The sequence below is a fragment of the Ovis canadensis genome, chromosome 23 (genome assembly GCF_042477335.2).
Source record: "Ovis canadensis isolate MfBH-ARS-UI-01 breed Bighorn chromosome 23, ARS-UI_OviCan_v2, whole genome shotgun sequence".
NCBI lineage: Eukaryota > Metazoa > Chordata > Mammalia > Artiodactyla > Bovidae > Ovis > Ovis canadensis.
In genome coordinates this window covers 57,205,884-57,224,513 of record NC_091267.1, presented here as the reverse complement: position 1 = coordinate 57,224,513, position 18,630 = coordinate 57,205,884, and the positions used below count along the sequence as shown (strand labels likewise).

Here is an 18,630-nt window from a genome sequence, read left to right as displayed (position 1 = left end):
CTTAAAAACAAATCTTTGCTATTTCTAGTTGTCAGTTATTTCATGCCACAAGTTGTAGGCAACAGGCTCCCTTTTCTTGCTTACAGGATAAAATAATTTCAGGGATAAAAGAAACTAAATGAGTAAGGCTGTAAGTGACCTATGGCACCAACCGTTGAGTCTTAGTTTTGTCATTATTCAGGCTATACTTCTTAAGATCCCACTTAAAATGAGAGACAAATAGAAATACTGATTTTCCCCCCTTTACCTTCATTCTTATGCAGAAAGACAATGTGCTATGTGCTAAGTCTCTTCAGTCCTGTCTGACCCTTTGAGACCCTATGGACCGTAGTCTGCCAGGGTCCTCTGTCCATGGGATTCTCCAAGCAAGAACACTGGAGTGGGTTACCATGCCCTCCTCCAGGGGATCTTCCTGACCCAGCAATCAAACCCTTATCTTTAATGTCTCCTGCACTGGCAGATGAGTTCTTTACCACTAGACCCACCTGGGAAGCCCCCAAAAGAGGACAGTAACAGATTAATGACATTCTTACTCATTTAATAATGGAAAGTAGACCAAGAATTCAGGGACATCCACAACACCTTCCAAGTTGAAGTCATATTTGCAGCCAAATAAAGGATAATCTCCTTTCTTCTGAAATTTCACAGTATAGATTTCATTTCCAAATGATTCTGTTTCTGAAGCTTCAAGGCGTCTTCTGTAGGTCATACACCCCCCCAAAATCAAGTCTATTATTAAGTCAAATTTATTTTAATCAGATTAAATGTGGGGGGGGGAACACACATGATGCAACTGATAGCTGTGAAGTGGGTCTGAGCTACTTTTAAGAAGCAATATGCTAAAATATCATTAACAATCTCACTAACAAAATTATGCTAGAAATAGGCTCCATTATCATGACAGCTGGTTAAGTCTCATCTGATCTGGAGTTTATCTAGCAATACCACCTCTGGCTTTTTGGCTGAATGCAACATCAGTCCCCAACTAAAACACAAAGATGTTTTAAAGGTTCATCTGTAAGTCTGACTTTTCAACTTAAAACTAGATTATCTACACAAATACATTATCAAAGCGCTCAACCCTTCTATAAACTCTATTTCTGATAAATATCTGCTGTTCTAAAATAAGCTTAATTTTGAATGTTTTATAAACCACAATATATGAAAGTACTTACATCAATTCAAAGCTATTGGGAGTGGTACCAATAAAATAGCCTCCAGGGCTCAGTCTCTCACATGCATTTCTGAGCATGACGTCAGCTTGCTCATAGGACTCGAATGAGTAATGGCAGACAAACTGACAACTGCAGATGTCAAAGCACATTTCTTGGTCACGAAACTTATCAATTAGGAGTTCCTGAAACAAATTATAATGGGTCAAGATTTTGAAATTGGCTGCAACATAATTAGTTAATTTCTAATATTAGGATCCTTAAAATAAAAGTTGACATGCCCTCCAACCAACCTATCCTCTATCATTATGTATCTTAAGGATCATAATAAAAATGTTCTCTCTTTTCTGGTTCAATATAATTTCATTCCCACTTTCACAGTAATTTTTAAAACTAGAGATTCGGGAATCATATTAAAAATACATCAAACATATGACATTTAAAGGAATTGATTCTTTAATTGGCTTTACTGGAAAATTAAAGTAAAATGATGTTGACCTATATACTTGGGTTTATGAAAAACACAAAACCGGCCTTTGAGACATTTTTTTATTTTTTAGGCTGTGCTATGCAGCTAATAGGCTCTTAATTCCCCAATCAGAGATTGAACCTGGGGTACAGAGGTGAAAGTGCCAAATTCTAATCACCAGACTGCCAGAGAACTCCCTGGGAAATTTTGAAAAATGCAAAATGTTTTTTAAAGGTTTCTAACTTTCTAGCAGTATACTACCACTTCTTTCCACCTTCACAACTGCAAACAAAATGTGTAGTTAAAGGTATCTACAATAATTTAACGAGCTAACAAGTCAGAAAAGAGAGATAAAGTTCCAGGGGGAGATTTTCAGCATTTCAAGTGCCTCTGTAGTCTTGAACTTCAGCTGTCAAAGAGATTTGGAAACAGGTGTCACCAGACTGTGACATGTTGGGAAGCCGGTCAAACAAATTACAAGGTAAACAAAACCTAAGTGCAGATCTATTTAAAAATACTAGAAAAAAGTGTCCAAACAGAAAAGCAACAAACTATTTCCAAAGTAGAAGTATTAAAAGCTAAAACCCACTAGTATTCGGCAGGTCATTTAAGGAAATGTATCATTAATGGAACTTCTAGCTGAAATTAAAAATGCCATGTCCTAAGATTTTTAATGTTTCAAAGCACATTTTTTAAAAATGAGCTGATTTTTAAAACAAATCACTTATTCAAACTAAAAATATAAATACATACTTCTAAAAACACCACATACCTTTGAACAATCAGCAGTTATAAATTCTGCACTGAAAATATACTCATTATCACGACAACGGTTTTTCATGTCCTCATACCGCTGCTGACACTGTCTGACAGAAACATCAGCGATATCTGGAAGGGGAAGAGGCATCAGTGATGTCAGCAGAGGCCCACAGAGTCACATCAGAAACACAAAAATGGCACAATCTAGATTGCATCTCAACTGTTGAACTCTGGCAAGGAATCTAGCCTTAGAAAAGCAAAAAGGTTCTATTTCCTTCAAAACAAGGGAGAATAAAGTCTTCTGTACCAATGCAAATGACCAATATTTTTCGGAATGAATTAAACACTTTCTCAATAAGTGCTGACAACAGAGAAGTTCTATCGTGATTTTTAAATGCTTATTCAAAGTTTAAAGCAGAAAGTTTAGATTCCAATTTGAATTATAAAACCTAACTCTGTACACTCAGCTCTTTATATTTTCTTAAAATGTTATTTATTTTTTCCCAGTGTTGAGACTTGCACTACAGGTACAGAAGCAGCAGTGGATGTTGTTGTTCAGTCGCTCAGTCGTGTCTGACTTTTTGCAACCCCATGGACTGCAGCACACCAGGCTTCCCTGTCCATCGCCAACTCCCGGAGTTTACTCAAACTCACGTCCATCAAGTCGATGATGCCACCCAACCATCTCATCCTCTGTCGCCCTCTTCTCCTCTTGCCCTCAATCTTTCCCAGCATCAGGGTCTTTTCCAATGAGTCAGCTCTTTGCATCAGGTGGCCAAAGTGTTGGAGCTTCAGCTTCAGCATCAGTCCTTCAGTGAATATTCAGGGTTGATTTCCTTTAGGATTCACTGGTTTGATCTACTTGCAGTCTAAGGACTTGCCTGGTGGCTCAGTGGTAAAGAATCTGGCAGCAATGCAGGAGACCCAGGTTCAATCCCTGGGTCAGGAAGATCCCCTGGAGAAGAGAATAGCTACTCACTCCCATATTCTTGTCTGGAGAATTCCATGAACAGAGGGGCCTGATGGGCTACAATCCATGGAGCTGCAGAGTCAGACATGACTGAATGACTAACACAAAGAAATAACAGTTGATACTGTGTCATGAATATCAGGTAGGAGCACCAGTGATACTGGTAATTCTTGATCTATTTTTCACTGCTATAAACCAGCTCAGAAAGAAGAAAAGGGGAAGGGGGGAAGCCAATTTCATTTAGGAATGTCCTTGATAAAGCAGTAAACATTAATTTTATAAAATCTTTAAAACATTTCTGCTACATAACAAAGTCTATCTGAACAGGACTGGTGTGACTGTTTGTGAGCTGTACTGGCCAATTTTTTAATAGGGAAATTGTTTTCACTTGAAGAACAACAGACAAACTGGTTATTCAGACCTGGTAATCTGGCAGACCTTTTCTTCAAAATGAAAAAAGTGAAAACTACAAATGCTATTTGTTACCAATGATAAACCTGAGCTTTCAAGTGAAAACTACAACTCTGAAAAAACTGTTTCTATCACAATGGGCTGGGCATTGTCCCAATACTAAAGAGTTTTCTGATTATGGTGATATTAAACCAATGTGATTTCTCGATGCCCATGTTTAGAAGATTTGCATAATTTTAGTGAACAAAATCTTACAGGGCAAAGTGCAAGACAGATTTAATGGAGTTTCACATCAAATAATTCCATTTCACTGCTCATCAAATAACACATTACAACATACTGATGCAGACACAGAGGTGCAAATTCAGCTGTCTTTTATTATTACAGACTTTAAAAGAATTTGCAGAAATACTTTTAAAATACTAGTCTTCTCACTAAATTTTACTTGTAAAAAATTAAAGCTATTTTTAAAATATTCGGTTTTAATTTCCACAATCAATAGATATAACTACATACACAAAAGCTTTTCAGGGTCCTTCATCATTTTTAAGAGTGTACTGACCCATGAATTGCAGCACGCCAGGCCTCCCTGTCCATCACCAACTCCCGGAGTTCACACAGACTCATGTCCATCAAATCGGTGATGCCATCCAGCCATCTCATCCTCTGTCGTCCCATTCTCCTGCCCCCAATCCCTCCCAGCATCAGAGTATTTTCCAATGAGTCAACTCTTCGCATCAGGTGGCCAAAGTATTGGAGTTTCAGCTTTAGCATCACTCCTTCCAAAGAACACCAGGACTGATCTCCTTTAGAATGGACTGGGTGGATCTCCTTGCAGTCCAAGGGACTCTCAAGAGTCTTCTCCAACACCACAGTTCAAAAGCATCAATTCTTCAGCACTCAGCTTTCTTCACAGTCCAACTCTCACATCCATACATGACCACTGGAAAAACCATAGCCTTGACTAGATGGACCTTTGTTGGCAAAGAAATGTCTCTGCTTTTCAACATGCTATCTACGTTGGTCATAACTTTTCTTCCAAGGAGTAAGTGTCTTTTAATTTCATGGTTGCAATCACCATCTTCAGTGATTTTGCAGCCCCCCAAAATAAAGTTTGCCACTGTTTCCACTATTTCCCCATCTATTTGCCATGAAGTGATGGGACCAGGTGCCATGATCTTCGTTTTCTGAATGTTGAGCTTTAAGCCAACTTTTCCACTCTCCTCTTTCACTTTCATCAAGAGGCTTTTTAATTCCTCTTCACTTTCTGCCATAAGGATACTGTCATCTGCATAGAGTCGGACACGACTGAGCGACTGAACTGAACTTAACTGAGGTCATAAACCAGAAACTGTGAGAAGTGCCAATTTAGGCAACATGACTCCACAGGCAGTGCTGTGCGCTTCCATGACTCCTCAGACAGGAAGGAACATGTTGTCTGCCTGCCCCTCTTCTGGGTTAAGACTGACTGGGAGGTTCAGGTGCTTGATTAATCCAGTTAAGTTCCTTTCAACTTTTCTCCTAATAGCTTCAGCATCTTTTAACGACTACAGCTAGAGCCATTATTTCATCAAGGGTGGAAAAATTTATTCATCATTTTTCAATAAACAGGAATTTGTCTTTTAAACCATTTGTTTATGCTGAAATATGGTTCATATAGGGTTAAAAAAGATAAATACCCTCTACCTTTGTTTATACAGTTCAGAATAATGAATAAGTTTCCTTGCTCCCTCCAAGTCTGAACAATGAGATTTTCCCCTTATTCCATGTTTTTTAATCCACTATAATTACTTTGTTTTTTTTTTTAATTTATGAAACTGTCCTATCTGTGACCAGTGAAAGACTTTCCAAGTTTGTGCTTCAAACATGGAGTCCACCATGACTTCAATCATCTGTGGTCTTAACACCATGAGTGAATTCTCATTCCTCATTTAAAAAATACCTGTCTCATGAGCAGCTCCACATGAGCATACCACATCTTGTGGTATGGTATTTCAGTGTTATGCCCATAAAATATCTTTCTTATTTCCATTTACCTGGCTGACCACAATGCATTCCTTCCCATGTCATTATCTCTCTTACCAGTACAAACTAGCTTGTCAATTCTTCCTTTTTTCCACTTGAGCAAATCTCCACCTTTACCACATCCTAGGTCCAAAACAGTGATATTACGTTTCTTTCTCTGTCTCACTTTTTCTAAAAATTCCCCTAAAAGAGAGAAATAAGTTATAATAAATGTTCTTCTCCATTTTTACTGAAGTATAAACTGCTACCCTTAATAATCTACTAACTTCTACATGACGTGTAATATAAACACATTCATTTATGTAATTAATTCATAACTTTTGGGAAATATTTCAAATTTGACTAAGAGTTAATTAACTTGACTCTTCTTCAGCATTAAAGAAGAAAGAATATATCTCTGGTATCTTAGAAACTAAGACAGGTTTTTGAAGGTTATTTTCAGAATTTGATTCAACATTATATAGCAAACATTTGTCTCTCTCATTTGATTAAACAGAAGTTAAACAGTATAGAAAAGCTGCATGATCTTGGCAGGTCAATAGCAAACATTTTAAATTCTAATTAATACAAGAATATCCAACACTTATTCTTGATAAGAGAAAAATTAATTCATAAATTGCTGTAGTTCTCTTTCCAAAGCTAAGTGTTTGGCTTCTTATACATTTAATAAGATGAAAATAATTATGGGATCATAAGAGCTTGACTTTGATAAAAGAGCCAGGCTTACCTCTAAAAGAAACACAATAACTAGTCAAAAAACTATATAAACCTCTTTACTGTCATCAGAATTCTTAAAACTCTGAAGTAAAAATGGAATCTTTTATCTCAATCTACCAAATCACATTAATAATCAATGGATGATATTAGTAGGTCCCCATATCAATAGCCAAATGGTTCAAATATAGGTTAAAGGCATATGAATATTCTTAGACAATGAACTATTCAGCAATTCTAACACTGGATAAAATACTGAATCCTAGATCTAGTCTATCTTTATCATTCTGAGCTTAATGCTTTTTATTTCCTATGTAGTATTTTGACTGCTAGAATATTCTGTATAAATACTTCTGCTTTCACCGTCCATAGGATTTTTAACTGATTTCAACAGATGTACAAGTGTTCAATATTTAACTTTCTACTATGAATCTTAAAAAAACCAGCATAATATGTAATATGTCAAGAGTAAAAACCAGCAAGAATCATAAAACCTCTTTATTTCCACAAAATAAGATTAATGAGAGGGGAAATCTTCTTGAAACATTATTCAAGTTACCTTTATCACATTCAAGCATCACACTCAACTATCACTAGCTATAAACAGCAAGGAAGAGAAAATGAATGGCAAAGAATGGGTGTTGAGAAGACAAAAAAAGAGATAGCAAAGATCTGGCACAGAGCACATCAATTACAGCAAGACCAGAAAGACAGGTGCAGACAGCAAAGCACCCGTTAAAGAGAGCTGCTGGAACAGCTGAAGGAGAAACCACCATCAGGAATATGCTGAGAGATACATTTTTGACTGACATAGTGTTTTTATAATAAAAGCTACCTATTCCCTGTTTATAAACATAATACAACTAACAATGTGAAAAATACAACTGAACTTAAAAATATTTATTCAATGAATAAATACCTGAATAAGTGACTAAGGAAAAATACTCAATGATAAGTCATCTACATTACTAAGGATGATGAACAAAGGAAGAAAAAAAAATTGAGAAATTAGCAATAGGGTCCAAAGATTACTTTATGAGTATAGATTTTAAAACGCCATAATAGTAACCCTAAAAAAAAGCTTTTCTTAAAGAGTTTATTCATTTATCCTAGATGACAAGTAGCAGAGTCAAATAAGCCTTATTTTTGCAATAAAACATAAATATTAAAAACAAAAGTGAGAAAGAAAAATATTAAAATGCATCTGAAATGAGTCTTGTTCCCCTTCCTAACACTTTTCAGGATGGATAATTTATTTTTTAAAATTACTAAAATATTCTCAAAACGATAGAAAGTAGTCATAAATGGCACATTACTCTTTTTAGTTTAACTATGAAAGCATTCTCACTTTTTCTGAGGCTGGCTTTTGAAAAAACAACAGAAACCAAAACTAAAAAACCTTTTTGTGAAAAACTTCAACATTTACTGGCTTTTATAAATTCTCTAATCTCAGGTAAGTGGCTGACTAATATATTTGATACAGAAAGCAATAAATATTTTCAGAATTAAATTTCCTCCACTGACTTCCATTTTAAATTCAAAAATGAGTTTTCATAGACAAAAATGATGTCCAAAAAGCTGAATTTCTCCATCAATCCTCAAAGTAAACTTTATTTCTCCCCAGAAGAAAAGAACAAGTTCAATGGACAATCAATACAAATGATGACCTTTACCAACTCATTAAAGGCCCAGAGATAAAAAATCATGCCACTGCCCATCTTAACTTAATGGAACCCAAATGTTTCATTCAATAATATAGGATTGCTCCAAAACTATTAGAGTAAAACAGATTATTTAATAGCACTAGGTAACCTTAATTCTAAATATAAAAGCAAACTGCCCTCTGAAAACCTAAATAACTCAATATTAATATCTTATGTAGTCAGCTATTAGTAAATATGAAAAGAATTTATCTCAAAGGCCTAATTTCAGTTTTGCTCTGGTTTTATAAAGCCAAGGTTTGATGATTAAATGAACACTAACTAAAAACCTAGTCACTTTGTATATGATTAACCACTTAGGGAGAAAAAAAGGAAACATAAGCTAAAATCAAAAATTCAAAACTGGAAACATACCAATGAGGACACTTTTCATCCAATTGTTAAAATTTCTTAGGTAAAAAATTCTACTTTGGCTACGCTTCTCCAAACCAACTTCCTGGAGTTCATTGTAGTGAGCAGCCACTGCTGAGCTGTGTCCTTCTTCCAAGTTCTGAAAATAGAAGAATAGCACAAAATTAAGAAGCTAAACATGAAACAAATAAAATTATAAAATTATTGTGAGCATTACATGAGCTAATATTCACAAAGAGATGGGAACACAACAGTCTACGTTTGCTGTCAGTGATTTCTATTATTTGCTATTAACCTAACTCAAATTTCAATTGGTACTCTCTAAAACCTTAAGCATTCTGCAAAAATGCCAGATAAGGGCCTCAGATTCCCCCCACTTTCTGCTCAACCAAAATGTTTCACCTGGTATGTAAAATAGGTAAAAGGTTGAAGATTTTCCTGGGAATAAAGGGTTCCACTGCTAGTAAAACTTTGAAAACTATGTTTACAATACAAGCTTCTCTCTATTAAAAAGGTTTGCGATTCACCAATGACAAATGCCTGGCTTATCTGCCACTTTCTTCCTGAGGAGTGATAACAGAATTTTACTCATTCATTGCATAATGCAGATTCCACTTCAGGTCCCATCACAAAACAGTATTCCCAGATGAAAATGATTTGCTATCCCTTGCTTTACAATACTCGTTAAATACCAGGCTTCAAGTAACTACCCTAATAAGAAGCAGAAATTACATAGTTTAAGGAATTACATTAAGAAAGAAATGTAAAAGTGGGTATCATGTAGAAATCATTTTGAGTGATAATCTCAAATGCTTCAAACACAAAAAAGAGATAAACACCTAATTAAAAAGGAAAAAAGGTAAATCATTTGAAACTTACATTGGTGTCTTTTTTAAAACACTAAGAAAAAAGCAAACTATAAAAACTCCCTTTCAAGTGTTTAGTCAAGATTTCCAAATAAGATTAAAATTATCTCATTAGCAGAAGTTTTATCTAAATAAAAGAGAAATGAAAATCAAAACTACAATGAGGTATCACCTCACATAGGTCAAAATGGCCATTATAAAAAAGTCTACAAATATAAATGCCTGAGAGGGTGTGGAGAACAGGGAACCCTGTACACTGCTGGTGGGAATGTAAACTGGCACAACCACTATGGAGAACAGTACGGAGGTTCCTTAAAAAAATAAAAATAGAACTCCTATATGATCCAGCAATCCCACTCCTGGGCATGTATCAGAAGAAAAACAGAATTTGAAAGATATATGATCTCCATTGTTCACTGCAGCACTCTTTACAATAATAAAGATGGGGAAGCAACCTAAACATCTACTGATGAATGGATAAAGAAGATGTACACAACGGAATATTATGCAGCCACAAAAAAGACTGAAATAATGCCATCTGCAGTAATATGGATGGAGCTAGAGATTATTATACTAAGGGAAATCAGTCAGAGAAAGACAAACATATAACATCACTTAAAGGTGGAATCTAAAAAAAATGATACAACTGAACTCATTTACAACACAGACACAAACTTATAGATTTTGAAAACAAACATGGTTACCAAAGGGGAAAGTGATAAATTAGGACTTCGGGATTAACATATACACACTACTATATATAAAATAGTCAATCAACAAGGACCTTGCAAGTTCCCTGCTATACAGCGAACTCTACTCAATATTCTGCAATAACCTATATGGGAAAAGAATCTGCAAAAAAATGGATATATGTATAACTGAATCACGCTGTTGTATACCTGAAACTAACACAATATTGCAAATCAACAATACTTCACTATAAAATAAAAATTAAGTTAAAAAAAACAGAACCAAAAAGAAAACTACAGGCCAATATCACCAATGAACATAGATGCAAAAATCCTTAACAAAATTCTAGCAATCAGAATCCAAAAACACATTAAAAAGATCATACACCATGACCAAGTGGGCTTTATCCCAGGGATGCAAGGATTCTTCAATATCCGCAAATCAATCAATGTAATACACCATATTAACAAATTGAAAAATAAAAGCCATATGATTATCTCAATAGATGCAGATAAAGCCTTTGACAAAATTCAACATCCATTTATGATAAAAACTCTCCAGAAAGCAGGAATAGAAGGAACATACCTCAACATAATAAAAGCTATATATGACAAACCCACAGCAAACATTATCCTCAATGGTGGATATGAAAGCATTTCCCCTAAAGTCAGGAACAACACAAGGGTGCCCACTTTCACCACTACAATTCAACATAGTTCTGGAAGTTTTGGCCACAGCAATCAGAGCAGAAAAAGAAATAAAAGCAATCCAAATAGGAAAAGAAGAAGTAAAACTCTGTTTGCAGATGACATGATCCTCTACATAGAAAACCCTAAAGACTCCACCAGAAAATTACTAGAGCTAATCAATGAATATAGCAAAGTTGAAGGATATAAAATCAACACACAGAAATCCCTTGCATTCCTATACACTAATAATGAGAAAATAGAAAAAGAAATTAAGGAAACAATTCCATTCACCATTGCAAGAATAAAATACTTAGGAATATATCTACCTAAAGAAACTAAAGACCTATGTATAGAAAACTATAAAACACTGATGAAAGAAATCAAAGAGGACACTAATAGATGGAAAAATATACCATGTTCATCCACATCCAAAGCAATCTATAGATTCAATGCAATCCCTATCAAGCTACCAGCGGTATTTTTCAGAGCTAGAACAAATAATTTCACAATTTGTATGGAAATATATAAATAAAATAGCCAAAGCAATGTTGAGAAAGAAGAATGGAACTGGAGGAATCAACCTGCCTGACTTCAGGCTCTACTACAAAGTCACAGTCATCAAGACAGTATGGTACTGACTCAAAGACAGAAATATAGATCAATGGAACACAATAGAAAGCCCATGCACCTATGAACACCTTATCTTTGACAAAGGAAGCAAGAATATACAATGGATTAAAGACAATCTCTTTAACAAGTGGTGCTGGGAAAACTGGTCAACCACTTGTAAAAGAATGAAACTAGAACACTTTCTAACACCATACACAAAAATAAACTCAAAATGGATTAAAGATCTAAATGTAAGACCAGAAACTATAAAACTCCTAGAGGAGAACATAGGCAAAACACTCTCCGACATAAATCATAGCAGGATCCTCTATGACCCACCTCCCAGAATACTGGAAACAAAAGCAAAAATAAACAAATAGGACCTAATTAAAATTAAAAGCTTCTGCACAACAAAGGAAACTATAAGCCAGGTGAAAAGACAGCCTTCAGAAGGGGAGAAAATAATAGCAAATGAAGCAACTGACAAACAACTAATCTCAAAAATATACAAGCAACTCCTGCAGCTCAATTCCAGAAAAATAAATGACCCAATCAAAATATGGGCCAAAGAACTAAATAGACATTTCTCCAAAGAAGACATACAGATGGCTACCAAACAAAAGATACTCAACATCACTCATCAGAGAAATGCAAATCAAAAACACAATGAGGTACCATTTCACGCCAGTCAGAATGGCTGCTATCCAAAAGTCTACAAGCAATAAATGCTGGAGAAGGTGTGGAGAAAAGGAAACCCTCTTACACTGTTGGTGAGAATGCAAACTAGTACAGCCACTATGGAGAACAGTGTGGAGATTCCTTAAAAAACTGGAAATAGAACTGCCTTATGACCCAGCAATCCCACTGCTGGGCATACACACCGAGGAAACCAGAACTGAAAGAGACACGTGAACACCAATGTTTATCACAGCACTGTTTATAATAGCCAGGACATGGAAGCAACCTAGATGTCCATCAGCAGACGAATGGATAAGAAAGCTGTGGTACATATACACAATGGAGTATTACTTAGCCATTAAAAAGAATACATTTGAATCAGTTCTAATGAGGTGGATGAAACTGGAGCTCATTTATACAGAGTGAAGTAAGCCAGAAAGAAAAACACCAATACAGTATACTAACACATATATATGGAATTTAGAAAGATGGTAACGATAACCCTGTATACGAGACAGCAAAAGAGACACAGATGTATAGAACAGTCTTTTGGACTCTGTGGGAGAGGGAGAGGGTGGGATGATTTGGGAGAATGGCATTGAAACATGTATAATATCATATAAGAAACGAAACGCCAGTCTAGGTTCGATGCAGGATACAGGATGCTTGGGGTTGGTGTGCTGGGATGACCCAGAAGGGTGGTATGGGGAGGGAGGTGGGAGGGGGGTTCAGGATTGGGAACATGTGTACATCCATGGCGGATTTATGTTGATGTATGGCAAAACCAATGCAATACTGTAAAGTAAAAAATAAATAAATAAATAAATAAAATTTAAAAAAAAAACACAGAACCCTTAAGTTATTAAAATTATGTTTTTTTAAAAAAGGTATTTCATAACTGCTCCACATTTCAATCTGACATATTCTATTATGAATTTTTAAAAATGCATTCAAAATACCTTTTGCTTTTCAGGAACATCTTCAAGTTCTATTTTTCTCCTTTTCTGAGTGCCATCTCCAGTAGGTTCATCTTTTGGAAAACTATCAGTTTCTATTCTTCTTCTCCTTGAAATGCCTTCATCATCACCAGAACCTTTTTCCTCTGGGGCAATTTCAGCATCAAGTTTTCTTTTCTTGGATGGAGTGTCTTCCCCACAACTAGAACTTTCCTTTACAAGATCATCCTCAAACTCCATTTTTCTCTTTTTTGGTGTGTTTACTTGCCCACAAGTAGGAGCCTCTGCAGAAAGACCAGTCTCAGGAGAGGCTGTATTTTCATTAATAATGAATGATGACTCTGCTTCTGAATCTAATGATATTTTTGCTTCTTTATGAAAGATTTTTTCATGTTCTTCTGCTTTTGCAGAATTTTCCATTTTTGATTACTTAAATGATGGTCAAACTTCATGAACTGACACTAGAATGGTAAAAATTTGATATTACTTGTAAACATAATGCTGAGACTTTAAAAGCAATTTAAATCAGAAGTTGGCCATTTAGTTTCAGTGATCAAGTAAGAATTTTTAAAAACTCATTACAGAATACTGAAAACAATACTGATACATATTGCATATGAATTTCTAAAAGTGCTAATGAAGTACTAATTATAATCCCCAAATACTCCCACAATCTAATCCATAAAAGTCACCACTGACATTAAAACTGACAAAAGTCATCACAGTAAATGAAGTCAGTTCCATTTCTATCCTGACCCTTACTCTACAGCCTTGGCTCCCAAAATGTGTGCTGGACACTACAACAAATTCATATGTGCACAGCAAGGTATTTTAAAGTTTAATGAAAGCTTAGTGATATCTGACACCTGGAAGGTATCAGATACACCATCAAGTAGAGCACAGTTTTAACTGAGTAGCTTGAACTATATTTTTCTTTAAATGACAACAGAACCTTGTGAAGCTAAGACTTTGGTGGTACCACAGAAAATCAATGTAAAACAAGAAGTGCAGTTAGGGTCAAATCTAATCTCAAGGATTGAGAAGTCCAGTACTCAACAGATGTACACATTCCATTACTACGCATTGTGGTAACTAAGAACTAAAAGGCAGAGGAACCTGAGATCAAATTGCCAACATCCGCCGGATCATGGAAAAAACAAGAGTTCCGGAAAAACATCTATTTTTGCTTTACTGACTATGCCAAAGCCTTTGACTGTGTGGATCACAATAAACTGTGGAAAATTCTGAAAGAGATGGGAATACCAGACCACCTCACCTGCCTCTTGAGAAACCTATATATGCAGGTCAGGAAGCAACAGTTACAACTGGACATGGAACACCAGACTGGTTCCAAATAGGAAAAGGAGTACATCAAGGCTGTATATTGTCAGCCTGCTTATTTAACTTATATGCAGAGTACATCATGAGAAACGCAGAGCTGGAAGCAGCACAGGCTGGAATCAAGACTGCCGGGAGAAATATCAATCACCTCAGATATGCAGCTGACACCTTTATGGCAGAAAGTGAAGAGGAACTAAAAAGCCTCTTGATGAAAGTGAAAGAGGAGAGTGAAAAAGTTGGCTTAAAGCTCAACATTCAGAAAACGAAAATCATGGCATCTGGTCCCATCACTTCATGGGAAACAGATGGGGAAACAGTGGCAGACTTTATTTTGGGGGGCTCCAAGATCACTGCAGATGGTGACTGCAGCCATGAAATTAAAAGAGGCTTACTCCTTGGAAGAAAAGTTATGACCAATCTAGATAGCATATTCAAAAGTAGAGACATTATTTTGCCAACAAAGGTCCATCTAGTCAAGGCTATGGTTTCTCCAGTGGTCATGTATGGATGTGAGAGTTGGAGTATAAAGAAAGCCGAGCGCTGAGGAAGTGATGCTTTTGAACTATGGTGTTGGAGAAGACTCTTGAGAGTCCCTTGGACTGCAAGGAGATCCAACCAGTCCATTCTACAGGAGATTAGCCCTGGGTGTTCTCTGGAAGGACTGATGCTAAAGCTGAAACTTCAGTACTTTGGCTACCTCACATGAAGAGTTGACTCATTGGAAAAGACTCTGATGCTACGAGGGATTAGGGGCAGGAGGAGAAGGGGACGACAGAGGATGAGATGGCTCGATGGCATCACCGACTCGATGGACGTGAGTTTGAGTAATCTCCGGGAGTTGGTGATGGACAGGGAGGCCTGGCGTGCTGCTATTCGTGGGGTCGCAAAGAGTCGGACATGACTGAGCGACTAAACTGAACTGAAAAAATAAACAGTATTCCTTTCGATCTGTGTATTATTTTTTAAAATAAAGTTGTTAGGACACACAAATTGTTTGAACTAAACCACTTAGGGAACTGTTAGGTATTTCTTTTGGCCTAGCGACACTGAAAACCAAGAGCACAGAAAGCCTGGGACTAGTAAAATCCTTAGTTTGCAACGGATGTCAGAATCAGGTAGAGAGTGAAGAGAGTAGAAAGAAGTTTCAAAACCCATGACCATTGTTGCTGTTCAGTCACTAAGACGTGTCCAACTATGCGACCCCATGGACAGGCTTCCCTGTCCTTCACCATCTTCTAGAGTTCAAGCTCATGTTCATTGAGTAGATGATGCCATCCAACCATCTCATTCTCTGTCATCCCCTTCTCCTCCTGCATCTTTCCCAGCATCAGGGTCTTTCCAGTGAGTGGGCTCTTCATATTAGGTGGTCAAAGTATCAGAGCTTCAGCATCAGTCCTTTTAATGAATATTCAGGGTTGATTTTCTTTAGGATTGACTGGTTTGATCTCCTTGCTGTCCAAGGAATTCTCCAGGGTCTTCTGCAGCACAGTTCAAAACCATCAATTCTTTGCCACTCAGCCTTCTTTATGGCCCAACTCTCACATCTATACACGACTACTGGAAAAACCACAGCTTTGACTAGATAGACCTTTGTCAGCAGAGCGATGTCTCTGCTTTTTAATATGCTGTCTAGGTTTGTTATAGCTTTTCTTCCAAGGAGCAAGTGTCTTATAATTTCATATCTGCAGCCACCATCTGCAATGATTCTGGAGCCCAAGAAAATAAAGTCTGTCACTGTTTCCATTTTTTCCTCATTTGCCATGAAGTGATGATGGGACCAGATGCCAGGATCTTGGTTTTCTTAATGTTGTGTTTTAAGCCAGCTTCTCATTCTCCTCTTTCACCTTCATCAAGAGGCTCTTTAGCTCCTCTTTGCTTTCTGCCATTAGCAGGGTATCATCTGCATATCTGAGGTTGTTGCTATTTCTCCTGGCAATCTTGATTCCAGCTTGTGAGTCATCTAGTCTGGCATTTTCCCTGATGTACACTACATAGAAGTTAAATTAGGGTGACAATATACAGCCTTGACATACTAATTTTCCAATTTTGAACCAGTCCGTTGTTCATGTCTGGTTCTAATTGTTGCTTCTTGACCTGCATACAGGTTTCTCGGAAGCCAGGTAAGGTGGCCTGGCATTCCCATCTCTTTAAGAATTTTCCACAGTTTGTTTCGATCCACACAGTCAAAGGCTTTAGCCTACTCAATAAAGCAGCAGTAGGTATTTTTCCGGAATTCTCTTGCTTTTTTCTATGATCCAATGGATGTTGGCAATTTGATCTCTGGGTCCTTTGCCTTCTCAATTCAGCTTTTACATCTGGAAGTGCTCAGTTCACATACTGTTGAAACCTAGCTTGAAAGATTTTGAGTATTACTTTGCTACCATGTGAGTAGCAACTGAGCAGTACTTTGAATATTCTTTCACATTGCCATTCTTTGGGACTGGAATGAAAACTGACCTTTTTCAGTCCTGTGGCCACTGCTGAGTGTTCCAAATTTGCTGGCATATTGAGTGGAACACTTTAACAACATCAGCTTTTAGGATTTTAAAGAGCTCAGCTGGAACTCCATCACCTCCACTAGTTTTGCCCCCAATAATGCTTCCCTAAGGCCCACTTGACTTCACGCTCCAAGATGTCTGGCTCTGGGTCAGTAACCACATCATTGTGGTTATCTGAGTCATTAACATCTTTTTTGTACAGTTCTGTGTATTCTTGCCACTTCTTTTTAATTAGGTGCCTCTCCTAGGTCCTTACTGCTTCTGTCCTTTATTGTGCCCATCTTTTCATGAAGTGTTCTCTTGGAATCTCTAACTTCCTTGAAGAGATCTCTAGTCTTTCCTATTCTATTGTCTTCCTCTATTTCTTTGTTCACTTACAAAGGTTTTCTTATCTCTCCTTACTATTGTTTGGAACACTGTATTCAGTTAGGTACATCTTTCCCTTTCTCCTTTGCTTTTCGCTTCTCTTCTTTTTTCAGCTATTTGTAAGGCCTCTGTTTAGTCTCTTTCAAATGTTCTCAGGCTTGCAGATGAAATGGGAGGGTAAAAAAATAAATGAGCTATTAACTGGACAAGAATTTATTAAGCCACTCAACAAGTTCAGTGAAATACTACAGAGAAGCTCAATAAGGGACTGTGTGAATTAGTCCTCAAGAAGTTGCTTCCCCCTCCCCAACCCCAGGCTTTTTTTTTTTCCCCACACAAAAAAGTGAAAGAGTGGGGGCTACTCTCTAGTTGCAGTGTACCCACTTCTCATTGCAGTGGCTTCTCTTGTTGTGGAGTGTAGGCTTCAGGGTGCCCAGGCTTCAGTAGTTGAGGCACAGGGGCTAAGTAGTTTTGGTTCCCTGGCTCCAGAGTACAGGCTCAATAGTTGTGGCACAGGGGCTTAGCCACTTCATGGCATGATGGATATTCCCAGATCAGGGATGGAACTCATGTCTCCTGCGTTGGCAAGTGAATTCTTTACCCCTGAGCCACCAGGGAAGGTCAGTCTTCAAGAAGTTTACAACTGATACACGACTTAAAATGTTGGGCTGTATTATCCAAACCAGAGAAGAAAAAGCGAAAGTTGGAAAATTAGTGAGATTCCCCAAATTCAGAACCTGAAAATTATTAAGTGTTCCATATAAAGAAACAGAATAAGAAATAAATTTGTTTAATGGAATGGGTAAAAACAAGACACTCTAAATCAGGAAGGTTTCAAGGGCTATTAACTTTCACTATCCAAGGTTTGAGGTAACAAGATATCAATAAGTGACAAAACAAGAGTTGAATCGAAGAGGAAAAAAATTACCCAGAAACGTAATTTTCTAAGTAGCTGTTTAAAATGATAACCTAGTAATCATTTTCCTAATAAGGAAATAAAACTGGCTTTAATTTCAAATAAAACGATTTAACTTTTCCCTAGCTATAATTAATTCTCTCTGGAAATGCAATATCTAAACTCACTATTGAGAATAAAAGTTAATTTATATTTATCTGTGACATTTCCACCAATGAAACGTTCCATAGACAATTCGGTCAGAATAAGCGACACAGATTTCCAAACGACCCAACAGATGTATAAGACTGAGAGTCCAAGCTGAGTAATGAGTTAGGTCCCGACACAAGAGGGTTGGCTCTCGGGAACCCTCAGACAAGGACTGAGTCGACAGGTACAAGAAGGCGCATAAACGACCCAACGTGCATCTCGGTGATCTGGGCAGCAGTC

At 36.9% G+C, this 18,630-nt stretch overlaps 1 protein-coding gene across 3 annotated transcripts in view; it reads right to left on the bottom strand.

Annotated features, from left to right (window-relative positions):
- The window catches only part of RNMT (RNA guanine-7 methyltransferase), a 28,058-nt gene that overhangs the window by 7,972 nt on the left and 1,456 nt on the right, over nt 1-18,630 (bottom strand). Inside the window, exons 2-8 of one of the 3 annotated variants that reach the window (XM_069569048.1) lie at nt 17,670-17,953; nt 13,084-13,541; nt 8,596-8,731; nt 5,864-5,989; nt 2,414-2,529; nt 1,176-1,357; nt 534-698 (exon numbers count right to left, since the gene is read on the bottom strand). In XM_069569048.1, the coding sequence (XP_069425149.1) occupies nt 534-698; nt 1,176-1,357; nt 2,414-2,529; nt 5,864-5,989; nt 8,596-8,731; nt 13,084-13,500 (1,142 nt within the window). In that variant the 5' untranslated portion in view covers nt 13,501-13,541; nt 17,670-17,953. The remainder of the gene's footprint in view (nt 1-533; nt 699-1,175; nt 1,358-2,413; nt 2,530-5,863; nt 5,990-8,595; nt 8,732-13,083; nt 13,542-17,669; nt 17,954-18,630) is intronic. The other 2 variants (XM_069569046.1, XM_069569047.1) reach the window with 2 other exon arrangements.